This window comes from Pipistrellus hanaki, assembly GCF_964339955.1.
Source record: "Pipistrellus hanaki genome assembly, chromosome: 4".
NCBI lineage: Eukaryota > Metazoa > Chordata > Mammalia > Chiroptera > Vespertilionidae > Pipistrellus > Pipistrellus hanaki.
This window is the reverse complement of record NC_140506.1, coordinates 78,554,706-78,567,863: the sequence shown is the minus strand read 5'-3', so window position 1 is coordinate 78,567,863 and position 13,158 is coordinate 78,554,706. Positions and strand designations below refer to the sequence as shown.

General features: G+C 44.8%; 1 protein-coding gene across 10 annotated transcripts in view; it reads right to left on the bottom strand.

Moving 5' to 3' along the window:
• Nucleotides 1-13,158, bottom strand: part of SYT17 (synaptotagmin 17) — a 70,762-nt gene that overhangs the window by 25,635 nt on the left and 31,969 nt on the right. For all 10 annotated transcript variants that reach the window (XM_084880697.1, XM_084880698.1, XM_084880696.1 and 7 more), the window contains 2 exons: nt 4,952-5,072; nt 2,965-3,120 (listed from right to left, as the gene is read on the bottom strand). In XM_084880697.1, the coding sequence (XP_084736823.1) occupies nt 2,965-3,120; nt 4,952-5,072 (277 nt within the window). The remainder of the gene's footprint in view (nt 1-2,964; nt 3,121-4,951; nt 5,073-13,158) is intronic.

Below are 13,158 nucleotides of genomic sequence, written 5' to 3'. Positions count from 1 at the left end.
CATGGACATTAAAGGTGCTGACTTCAGGGAAAAGGGAGTAGAAGGGGATGATGAAGACAGTAAAATTTCCTTTTAATAAGAGTTAACAGCCCCGGCCAGTTTTACTCAGTGGATAGAGCGTTGGTCTGAGGACTAAAGGGTCCTAGGTTTGATTTCAGTCAAGGGCACATGCCAGGGTTGCGGGCCCGATCCCTAGTTGGGGGTGTACAAGAGGCAGCCAATCAATGATTTTCTTTCATCATTGATGTTTCTATCTCTCCCCCTCTCCCTTCCTCTCAAAATCAATAAAAAAATATATATATATATATTTTTAAAAAGCTAGGTTCTAGGCACAGTGGTCAGCATCCCCCTCATTTAATTCATGCTACAATCCTTTGAAATGCTGTTGTACAGTCATCCCCATTTTACAGATGAGAAAAACACAGATCTTGCCCAAGGCCACAAACCCAGGAGCCAGGCATGCCTCCTCCCTCCCCCACACCCCCATCCCCCACATATAGCCCATGCATTTCACCCCGCTGCTCTTCTGATCCCTTGTCCTTACACATCTTTGGGTTATGTCATTCATTACAATACCCACGTGATACCTTCTTCATGAAATACAACAGTGTCAGGGCTTTCCATATGGGCTCTTAACGACCTCCGCCCCCACTCCTGCGACCAGCCAACATTAAGTCCTTGATTCTCGGTGGGGACTTAGGAATCGATGTTCCATGCTTGGATCTGGTTTTGGTTCAATGCAGAGTGGACCCTTGAACAAAGCCAGGGTTAGAGGTGCCTACCTCCATGCAGTCGAAAATCTATGGGTAATTAGTCAGCCCTTCACACCTGTGGGTTCCTAGCTGTGTATCGAAAATACAGTTGCCCCCTGAATGACACAGGTTTGAACAGCATAGGTTCACTTACATACAACTTTTCCAATAAATACTTACTGAATAAAGTATAAATACTAAATACTTATTGAAATTAACAAGTAGTTATTGAATAAGTAAGGTGTTTCTCTCCCCCCGCCCCCCCAAATATATTTTTATTGATTTCAGAGAGGAAAAGGGAGAGATAGAAACATCAATGATGAGAGAGAGTCATTGATTGGCTGCCTCCTGCACGACCCCACTGGTGATTGAGCCTACAACCCGGGCATGTGCCCTTGACTGGAATCGAACCTGGGACCCTTCAGTCCACAGGCCGATGTTCTATCCACTGAGCCAAGGCGGTAAGATTTAACTGTAATTCCCACTGCCTGCCCTCCAACATTTATAGATTCAATGGAAGGTCTTGTGTTTGACCTAAAATCTCAGGGACAGCAGGGTCCTTGGACAGCAGCCACAGAGGCTGGATCAGATAGAATCGGTATACTATCTGCTTAGGGCAGGCATCCCCTAATTGGCTGCAGACTCTCCTAGTGATGGGCCCTGAGAAAGCTCAGAATCAACCTGCCTGGAGGGGTCTTAGAGCACAGAACACTTGCAATCTTGGTGATGAGAAACACGTATGCACAGGAGTTTCAGCCATGGCCTGCTTCCTTGGGAGACCTGCAGCCAAGGACTCTGGACTAGATGTAAACAGATGAGAGCTGCCAATTGCCCCAGAGCAGGATTCCTCAAAGTATGATGTCAGATCCCCGATGCCAGCACTACCTTGTGCTTGAGGAAATGCAGGTCCTTCGATCTAACAACAGTTAACCAGACCAGAACTTGAATCCTAGTTCTACCAGCGTGAGATGCTGGGTGGGTTGTTTAGGTTTTAAGCCTCAGTCCTCAGCCCTATAAATTGATGAGATGATGCTGACTTGACAAGGTAGAATCTAATGAATTTAACAGTAATATCGGTGAAGCCCCTGCATGAACAGAACACAGGATGTAATAATAATTACTACTATGAACTCTAACCAGGTTGTGGTGGGCAGCTTCTAAAAGAACTCCCCAAAGGCCCTACTTTCCAGCAATCATGCCCTCGTGCAATACCATCCCCTTGAGTGTGAGCTGGACCAAGTGAGTTGCTTCTAATGAATAAAAGGGCGAGGGTGTCATTTCTGAGATTAGGTTACAAAAAGGCTCTGGCTTCCATCCTGCTCACCCTCTCTTGCTCCCTCACTTTGACGGAAGGCATCTGCCATGCTGTGAGCTGCCCTATGGTGAAGCCCATGTGGTGAGGGACTGAGGCAGGTCAACTGGCCAACACCCAGGAAGGATCAGGCCCCCAGTCTAACAGCTGCAAGAAACTGAATTCTACAAACAACTATGTCAGTTGAAAACAGATCCTCCCTCAGTTGAGCCTTCAGATGACAGTGCAGCCTCAGACAATACCTTGACTGCAGCCTATCTGAGAACTTTAGTTAGAAGCATCCAGCAAAGGTATTCCCGGATTCCTGACTCATAGAAACTATGAGACAATATATGTCCATTGTTTTAAGCCACTACATTTAGAGTGATTTGTTATGCAGCAGTGGATAATGAGTATGCCCTAGAAACAATAGATTAAATTCAACCAGAGTAGCCTCTACTTAAACATGAAGTCCTCTGGGAAGCCTTTCAAAATCCTCCTCTCTGAGGTTTCTGAGGCCCCTATTTTCTCATGTTTCCCTATTAGGCAGTAAGCTATCATTAACACTTACATAGTGAGCATTTATTATATTCCAAAGTTATAAGTCACTTAATCTTTACAACAAACCTAGAAGCAAATACTATTTTTACCCACATCTGATAACTGAAGAAACCGAGGCTCAGAGGGGTTAGTTACTATGAGGAAGTATAAGGAAATATGGTTCCAAAATTTATATTTGTAACAATTATGCTATGTGGCCCTAAGAGTCTTGCTTAAGTTCACAAAGGGTAAGTAGATTCAAAACTAGGTAGCTGAACACCAGACATGAAGGTTTTAAATATTACCCTTTCTAGGTGCCTTCTACCTCCAGGATAATGACTTGAACACAACTCACCTGGGGAGTCATCAGGGTCTACCTACCTGTAAACACTAGGCTGGCGTTTTCCAGTTCTTCTTGGGGAACTTTGAAGCTGAAGGACTCATTATAGAAAGGATCAATTGTGCCTCGTAAGAAGGATGTCTTCTTTGTTTTCACAAGTTTGAGTCCATGTACCAGTTGGATTTTCACAAAGGGGTCTGAGAATTGGATACAACATCACTGAATGTCAGAGATCATGAAATCCAATCCACCCATTCATTCATCCACTCAACTTCCCATCCATTCATTGTGTTACTCACTCCTTCCTTCTTTCCATCCATCTTCCATCTATCTGAGAACCCAACCATCTACTACCCCTCCTTTCATTCATCCATTTTTCTATCTATCTATCTATCTATCTATCTATCTATCAATCATCTATCTATCTATCTATCTATCTATCTATCTATCTATCTTTCATTCCTCCTTTCCCCTTCCTCTCTTCCTCCAGCCATCCAATATTTATTGAGCTCCTCCTATGTGTCGGGTATTTTACAGATGAAGAAACTGAGGACTCAAGATGAGAAATGATTTGCTTAAGATCTGGCTAGTAGAGAAAGAACCAGACCCAGAGCCTGTCCTGGCTTCTGTCCTAGAAACCCATTATCATGTCAGGGAGCCCATAAACAGAACAGGGAAGGCAGAATTATAACTGTCATTCTTAGATCACTTTACAGTGTACAAAGAGATTCATGTACATTATACAACTGAATATTGTTTAAACAACCCAAATGAGAAGAATACTGTTATTATGTCAGTTTTTCAGGTGGAGAAATTGAGGCTTTTTAGAGGTCAAATAACTTCCCCAAGGCTATGTTATTAGCAAGCAGTAGAAATGGGATTTGGTTCCAGGCAGTTTGACTCTGAAACCCTTAATCATTTTATCATACTGACTCTCCAGCCTTAATAACCATTCCTCCCATTGGCCCCTCCGAAACCTGCTTTTGTAATGTGATTTTTGAGAATGCAAACTGCCTTCTAAATTCAGCTGTCACCTTACAGCAAAAGTAATTTATTTTAGCTATTGCATTTAGAGAAGACAGTATTTCCACCCCTGAGCTGAAGAGATCCCAGCGACCATGGCTGCTTTCATGATAATATCCTTGATGTCACTGGAGAGGCGACATACAGATGGAATGTAATCTGTTCCATTTCATTAAAAGTCATGTTTGAATTGCTTTGCTATAAAATAGACACTTTAAATATGACAGTCTATTCAGAGCTTTTATTTATAAAGATTTATGGTACATTTGAAATGAGCTGGGGGGAAAAAACCTGAGGGTGTGTACACCACTCTCCCGGATTAGGATGCAAGGCCAATGCACACTCACGCCACCTGGAGGATGGTGTCTTTATTGCAGGCATAGCAAGGGGAAAGGCAAATCACTTCCTCAGGGCAGCACGTGTACAAAGAGAATCTAAATTTCAGTGGTTATCACACCTGCTCTCAGTCAAATTCCCAATTCAGATGGGATTAAGAGATTAAGAGATGGCATCATTTACCTGCCTCATTTTAAGAGAGATGTGATTATTTATTTTTCCTTTTGAACTAACATCCTAGTTCTGGATACTGCCTATCCTCACAAAATCTTATCTTATTAATAGTATCCAGGATGGGTCTGGCTCTTTTTCCACTAGCCAGATCTTAGGCAAATCATTCCTCATCTTGAGTCATCAGTTTCTTTGCCTATAAAATGCCAGACACATGGGAGGAGCTCAATAAATACTGGATGGCTAGAGGGAGAGAGGAAGGGAAAAAAGGAAGAATGAAAAACAGATAGATAGATAGATAGATAGATAGATAGATAGAGAAATGAACAAATGAAAGGAAGGGTGGGTGGGCAGATGGATGGATTGATGGAAAAATAGATGAAAGGATGGGTAGGTGGTTGGGCTGTCAGATTGTCAGAAAAAGAAATCGGGTCCTTTGTGTCAAACCAACACAGTGCCCTGTGGAAGAAAAGGGGGAAGGAGGGAGTCGCACTGTACCTGAACCTTGGCTCACATCTGTCTGAAGAAGTTGCTTGGCTCGAATGACGTCAACATTTAGCCTCCCAGCACTTGGGAGATAATTCAGCGACAGAAGCAGCTCCCCCAGCTCCACTTCATTCTGCAGAGAGAGGGAAGAGGCGGGAAGTTGCTTTTCTCTTTTATTCTGCCCCTATCGCACAGGAAATCGATCCAGAAGCTCACAGCTGGGCTCCTGTGGGTGGATCAGTTGACAGTGGTACCGTTTTCTTTGACTTCTTTTAGCCTCTGATCCCAATTATTTTTTTCTATCTCAGAAAGTTTTTTTCTGCTCTTAGAACACTTCACAGCAGCAACAACATAATGATACCAAAAGCATCAATAATGATAATAAATAAATGCTACAGGCCAATCAAGGATTGTGCTAAACCCTTTACATATAATAACTGGTTTAATCTCCATAATAAGTCTGTGAGATATGAGTGTTACTCCCATAAAACAGATGAGGAAACTGAGGCTCAGAGGGATTAAATACTTAGCTGGAAAGTGATAGTGCTGGCATTTGGACACAGGAAGACTAATTCCAGATAGTATGACCACTGTGGCTAATAATTTGGATTTCTAAAAAGAGTAATGAAGATCCCTCTTACAAATATCATTGACTTTATTCGCATTCTTGGTATCATGTGCTTGTTTGTTAAGTGGGAAAGACAACGTTGGCTTGCCTGTCAGGCAGGACAGGTGTGTGCTCTGGGCCCCCTAAAAGCAGGGTCTATCCCTCCACCTCCACTTCACATAAAAAAAGAGAGAAATTCCATTTTCTTCCCAAGAACGGGATATTTGGTATTTCAGAAATAATTCATTGTGGGAAACGTAGGCCACTGCAATGACTTGTAGTTGACAGTTATCCTAATCGACATAGACGAGAAGCTCCATGATTTTCAGGGCTTGGAGTACCAAGGTCATATCTTAGTTAACCCAGCCCTGGAGGAAGTGAGGGTCCTCACTTCCTGTGCCCCAGAATGTGTGACATCTCTGAGCAACAGCATCCATGTGGCATCAAACACTGCAGCTCTAAACAGCTCGAGGACAAAACTGTTCTAGAGGGTTCCTGAAGCCAGTGTCTTCTCAGTCTCTCTTCCCCAGGAGACACTGCATTTAAAAACTGACAGCAGCCAGCTGGTGAGAAACTTAGGATGTGGGAATAGGAAGCGGACCACCTACCCCAATAGCTCCCCAACCTGGCCCCTGCCCTGAAGGATCACGGAATTTATGGCGAACTTCGTGCTATGAAGTATTGGCATATGAGACTTGCAACAACTTGGGGCAGTTTGACCCCGGCCCCTCTACCTTTAGGGACATTTGGCCATGTCCGGAGATATTTTTGTTTGTCACAACTGGGGAGAGGGTTGCTACTGTCATTTAGTGGGTGGAAGTACACTCTGCCTTCCCCCCGAACCCCACACAGAATGATCTCACCCAAAATGTCAACAGTACTAAGACTGAAAAATGTTAACTGAACCTATGAACCTTGGGCTGATCAGACTCTTCTCTTTACATGGTTCTAGCCTGAACGAGTGCTAACAGCAACCAAACGAAGAGGCCAGAGCACCAGCTGCAAGCCAAAGACCAAGCTTCAATTTCCATCCTTTGCCTCCTCCTCAGGGCTTCCTCTGCTGTGAGCAGAAACCCAAGCACCAGACACAAAACTTCCCCAGGAAGTAGGCTCAGCTGCCCCGAGGAGAACGGATTGCTTATTCTGGGAGGATCTACACCTCTGAAGTCTCCCTTCTCCTAGCCCAATGCAGTCAGATAAGGCTGTCAGACCTGAAGTAATTTGGTCCAATACTCTAGGCTTCTAGAGGAAAACAGAACCAGCCCATTTTCTCACTTCCCTGCTTACCACCCGCCATCACTCTTAGAATGAAATCCAAAATCCTTAGCCTGGTCTGCAATAGGATGTGTCAATCTTGGTCCAAAACGTGTTGGGGGGGGGGGGGGGAGGTGGCCATCCCTGGTCTCTACCCACTAGATGCCAAAAGCCTGCTGCCCCCCGTTGTAACAATCCAAAATGTCTCTACACATCACCAAACGTCCCTTGAGGGGAAAATCGCCCATCTGAGAGCCACGGGTCTACCAGGATCTAAATAATTTGGTCCTGCCTGCATCTCAGACCTCACCTATTCCTTGAAAACACAAGACATCGCTCTGTGTTTGCACCTGCTGTGCCCTCAACTTGGGCATCTCAATAGAAATGCTACCACCTCATCTAGGTTTCCACCAGCACCCAGTGGAAAACAGTCCCCTGTCCCCATCGCTCTCCACCACATCACCTGGCTTACTTCTTCCGTGGCACTTTGTCCTTCAGGATACCTTTTCATTCTCTATAAGGCAAGGACAGCGTCCAACTGGCCACCACTGCACTCATAGCCCCTGAACGGCTTCAACAGATGACGGTGAGGACGGGCTGTGCAGCCGACTGGCGGCTCTGCTGCCGCATGCCGGTTCCAAGGGAGCCGTGGGCATGGTGTCTGTCCCCTGCCCGATCCGTCCTCAAGAGAATGGGAGCTGAGGTGGAAGAAGGAACCGGCTGCCACTTCTACTTTTCCCCTTCTCCAGGCAATGTCACAAATAAACAGGCGTTGTTTCCCTTTTTAAGATCCTGATGAGCTTAATTTGGTTGGACCACGTGGGGCAGCTTGGGAGAACCGAAATAGACTGTAAATTACTAAAATGGATCCAGAAGGCCCCCTGCGAGCTCCCAGCAGCCGGCTCGTGCAGACGCTCCCTCTCTTCCCAGACAAACATTCTCTCTCCCGGCAGCCTCTGAACGCAGCTAAGCTCTAATCAATAAAAAGGAAATCAAAGAAAACCATCTGGGACAAAAGGCACTTTCTGGGGAAAACAACAGCCCGGCTCTCCCGCCGAGCTTCCTTTGAAGTACTTCTGAAGGGCCACCTTGCTCTCTCACCTGGCGGAGGGCTTCAGAGCCCTGCACACACTTCACTGCCGCCCGAATGAACGCCGCTGCTGTGAGCGCCCTGCCTTTGTTCCCGTGGGCTGGGAGAAACACTTTGTCTCTGCTTCACAAATAACATTAGAATAGGAATGCGTTTTATTTATTTACTTACTTACTTAAAACCCATTTCTTTTTAAAAAATATATTTTTTGCCGAAACTGGTTTGGCTCAGTGGATAGAGCGTCAGCCTGTGGACTGAAAGGTCCCGGGTTCAATTCCGGTCAAGGACATGTACCTTGGTTGTGGGCACATCCCCAGTAGGGGGTGTGCAGGAGGCAGCTGATCAATGATTCTCTCCCATCGATGTTTCTAACTCTCTATCCCTCTCTCTTCCTCTCTGTAAAAAAAATCAATAAAATATATTAAAAAAAATAAAAATTAAAAATAAATAAAAATATATTTTTGATTTCTGAGAGGAAGAAAGAGTGAAAGAGAGAGAAACATCAATGATGAGAGAGAATCATAGATCAGCTGCCTCCTTCACACCCCACACTGGAGATTGAGCCTGCAACCCAGGCATGTGCCCTGACCAGGAATTGAACCATTATCTCCTGGTTCAAAGGTCAATGCTCAACCACTGACCCACACTGGCTGGGCAGGAATGCATTTTTTATTATTTTATTTATTTTTATTTATTATCATTATTTAAAATCCTCACCTGAGGATATTTTCCCACTGATTTTTAGAGAGAGTGAAAGACAGAGAGAAACATCAGTGTGAAAGAAACACATAGACTGGTTGCCTCCTTCCCGAGCCCCAATCAGAGACTGGGCTGGGGAGGAGCCTGCAACCAAGGTATGTGCCCTTGACCCGGAATCGAACCTGGGACCCTTTGGTCCTCAGGCCAATGCTCTATCCACTGAGCCAAACCGGCTAGAATAGGAATGTATTTTTAAAAAGCAAAACCCATGCCGGGACCGGTTTGGCTCAATGGATAGAGCGTCGGCTTGGGGACTGAAGGGTCCTGGGTTCGATTCCGGTCAAGGGCATGTACCTTGGTTGCGGGCATATCCCCAGTAGGGGGTGTGCAAGAGGCAGCTGATCGATGACTCTCTCTCATCGATGTTTCTAACTCTCTATCTCTCTCCATTCCTCTCTGTATAAAATCAATAAAATATATAAAAAAATAAAATAAAAAAATAAATAAAAAGCAAAACCCAGCCATAATCTCAGAACTTTACACATTTCATCAAATGCTTTCTTTTCTCCAGCCCGCCCCCCTTCAGGTTCTGTTCCAGTCCTTGTCATACAACCAATCTATATTTGCATAGCTGCACTGACAACGCAGTTCTGAGATCTCCCCCTGCCCCCTTTAAACTTAAATAGACACTCATTTTCCATGTTACTACTCAGACATGGAAAGTATAATTTTTAATATCTACACAGAATATTCCATTAGGCTGAAACACTGTAATTTACTTTAAGCTTTTTCCTATTGTTAGGAAGTTAGGTTATTTCTAATGACCTAAAATTGGCACTTTGACATCTTTTATTTTTTTTAGATTACATCATTCTAATAAAACCCAGGGTGAGATCACTGGGTCAAAGACTATATCAAGATATATAAAAACACCCAGCTCTTTTCCTCCCACTCAATATGGATTGACACAGCACAGGCCAAAGGGCTAAACTAACCTCACGGCCACCAGCAGTGGGGGGACAGAACCAGCACTGGGTGGTAACATCTAACAAATGGCCTTGATCAGGGTGGTTGCTAACTATTTTTTGTTTGCATTTGTAGGTAGTTATATTTCAAAATATTAATTGCATTTCCTGTTTTGCACGGAAACGTTGACTTTCTGATTTCTGGTGAGTTCAATGGCCCTCCTCACCTGTACATGGTGTGGCTACAAGGTCCATTTCACACTGGATTGTGGACTGTTATGGTCAGGCTTTCTAATGACTCCCACCCACTGGATATTTTATTGTGGATTTAGCTTGTATGTCCCTGACTGCTTAAAAGGCTGAGCATCTTTTCAGGCTTATCAGCTCTATTCATGCTTTCTCTTCTTTGAAAACCCTGCTTGTTTCAGATTACCTATTTTTTCTATTGGGTATTTGTCTTTTATTTATAATAATTAAAGCGTAATACGCTAATTAGACCAGACAGCCAATGTCCGGAGGTTCTTCCAGACGAAGCTGCAGCGGCAGGGCCAAGGCAGAGGCAGTTAGGGGCCATCAGGCAGCCAGGCAAGTGGTTAGGGGCGATCAGGCAGGCAGGCAGAGGGGTTAGGGGTGACCAGGCAAGCAGACAGGCAGGCAGGCGAGCGGTTAGGAGCCAGCAGTCCCAGATTGTGAGAGGGATGTCCGACTGCCAGTTTGGGCCTAAACTGGCAGTTGGACATCCCCCAAGGGGTCCCGGATTATGAGAGGGTGCAAGGCCAGGCTGAGGGACCCCTCCCAACACCATGCATGAATTTTGTGCACCAGGCATCTAGATAATTTATAAATAGGCTTTTAAATATTATGGATATTACTAAATTATTCACCAGTTTTGTGTTGTTATGGGTTGAAACATGTCTGACCAAATTCCCTGCGTTAAAGTCCCAAGCTCCAATATCTCAAAATGTGAGCTTATTTGAAAATAAGGTCTTTGCAGATGTAATCAGTTTAGATGAGGTCCTACAGGAGTAGGGTGAGCCTCTAATCCAGTATGACTGGTGTCCTTATAAAAGGGGAATCTTGGACACAGACACACCCAGGGAGAAGACTGAAGTTACACTGCCACAAGCCAAGGAACTACCAGAAGCAGAGAGAGAGGCTGGAGCAGATCCTCCCAAGAACCTTCAGAGGGAGCATGGCCCTGCCCACACCTCGATCTCAAACTGCTAAGTCTCCAGAACCGTGAGACAGTGCAATTCAGTTTAAGCCCCTCAGTCTGTGGTACTTTGTTACCAGCAAACTAATGTGTGTGTACAATCACGGTCTCCCAGTTTGTGGGTGTGAGCAGAGTGCATACTTTTATTGCCGAGTGCATCCATCCTTTCCTTCCATGGGTCACACCTTTTGGCCTTCCTAGAAATGCTTTGCTGCACTAAAGTCATAAGATACGCTCCTTTTTACCCCTCTAGGACTTAAAGTGTGGCCTTCCAAATGCAAGTCCCTGGACTGCCTGGACTTAATTTTGGCATGTGGTGTGAAATAAGGCCTGTTTTCATTTTTGAGATAGTGACCTTCTTTTCTCTGTATTTCTGCCCCAGGAGGCTGTGAACTTATTGAAGGTGGTGATCTTACATTGCTTCCCCAGGGACAGAACACACCCCTAGGGAATGCTGGCCAAGAGAAACATTTGTCTATGTCCTTCATAAGAAGCTACACCTTCCAGGGAAGGTTCAAGAGAAGCCTGATCTTTTGATGTCTAAGAGTTTATGTCTAGGGCTCAATGGCCATCCAAATTAGATCAACCTACTTCAGAACCACTCAAGCTTCTCGAAAGAGATATTGATTCCATCCTAAATTGGGCTCCCAGTGTGGCCGAGACAGCTGTTTAACAGAGATTGCTCCAGAACATGCAATGCTTTAGCCCAAACTAGATGACAGGCATGAAGCCTAGCCTCCAGCTACCTACAATGAAGGACGGAAAGTGGACAGATTATACGAGGGCGAGTCCCCCGGAGTAATAGCAGTAGCATACAGGATGGACCAGGGCACTTACAGAGAAGCAGGAGGGAGCCCTGGCTGGGTAACTCAGTTAGTTAGAGCATCATCCTGATATGCCAGGGCTGCAGGTTTGATCCCTGGTCAGGGCACATACGGAAATCAACCAATGAGTGTATGGGTAAGTAGAACAACAAATCAATCTCTCTCTCTCTCTCTCTCTCTCTCTCTCTCTCTCTCTCTCTCTCTCTCTCTCATTGATTAAAAAAGAAGAAGAAGAAGAAGAAGAAGAAGAAGAAGAAGAAGAAGAAGAAGAAGCAGCAGCAGCAGCAGCAGCAGCAGCAGCTGGGAGAAGCTCTGCCAGCTAAGGGAGGACTTTTGAGCCCAGACAGTCCAGCCGCCAGACCCTTATACATCTGCTTGTCTGTTTCTGCATAGAAAGACCCCATCTGTTTCTGTTTCATCAACCCTTACTCACTTAACTCAGATCCAGCCCAACTACCTGGTCAAGCAGATATTTCCCGAGAACCTCCCACATACCATGCACACCTAGCACACAATAGACGCACAATTAGGATCCACTGACTGGGTGATTGTACCAGGCATACAGGGCAAAGCAGCAGATAAAACAGGCAAGGTAATGCAGTGTCTGAGAGTAAACATTAATTATTATGCATAACTAATTGTGGGGTGATTTATTCAGCACTGTGGTGGGTGCTATGGGAACTGACCTTCCTAAGATATCCCCTGTAGAAGCAGGAGCAGGAGTTACAATATGGACAAGTGATGGGTGAGGGCAGGTGGGCTGGGGAAAGACAGGTCTGCTCAGGCCTTCTTGCCAGGAAAAGAGTTTAGACTTATCCTAAGGAATAAGAAGGCACTGAAGGCTTTAGGCAGAGTCACCTAATTAGAGGTGCATTTTTAAAAGATCCCTCTGGCTGCACCCTCTTCCTACTTCCTTCTTCAGCCATCTTTCATTTATGTTGCAATTATTCACTTCTATGAGTTTCTTTCATAATGAACTCTTTTAGGAGGCACCTTTACTTTTCATGTACTATTTTCATGTACAAATTCCTGTGGGGAAGGATCACATCTTCTGTGTTCTACCCATCTCTCCTTTGTGCCCTAATAATTGAAAGTAGCATGGTTGGTGCGGGTTGAATTTTGTCTCTCAAGAAAATATGTTGAAGTACTAACCCCTGGCATCTACAAATGTGACCTTATTTGGGAATAAGGATTTTGCAGGTGTAATCAAGTTAAGATGAGGCCATATTGGAGTATATATGGCGCTAAGTCCAACATGACTGGTGTCCTAATGGGAGGAGACACAGAGAGGGGGCGGGAACAGCATATCCCAACAGAGGCAGAGATTGAGGTGATACATCTATAGGGAAAGGAATGCTGAGAATGGCCACACCACCAAAAGTTAGGAGCGGGACATGGAACAGAATCTCCCTCAGAGCCTCCAGAAAAAAAACCAGCCCTGCTGACACCTTGATTTTGAACTTCCAGCCTCTACAGCTATGAGAGAATAAATTCCCCTTGTTCTAAGTCACCTGGTCTGTGGTGATTTGTTCTGGCAGACCCAGGAAATACAGTGGGAATTAAGCAA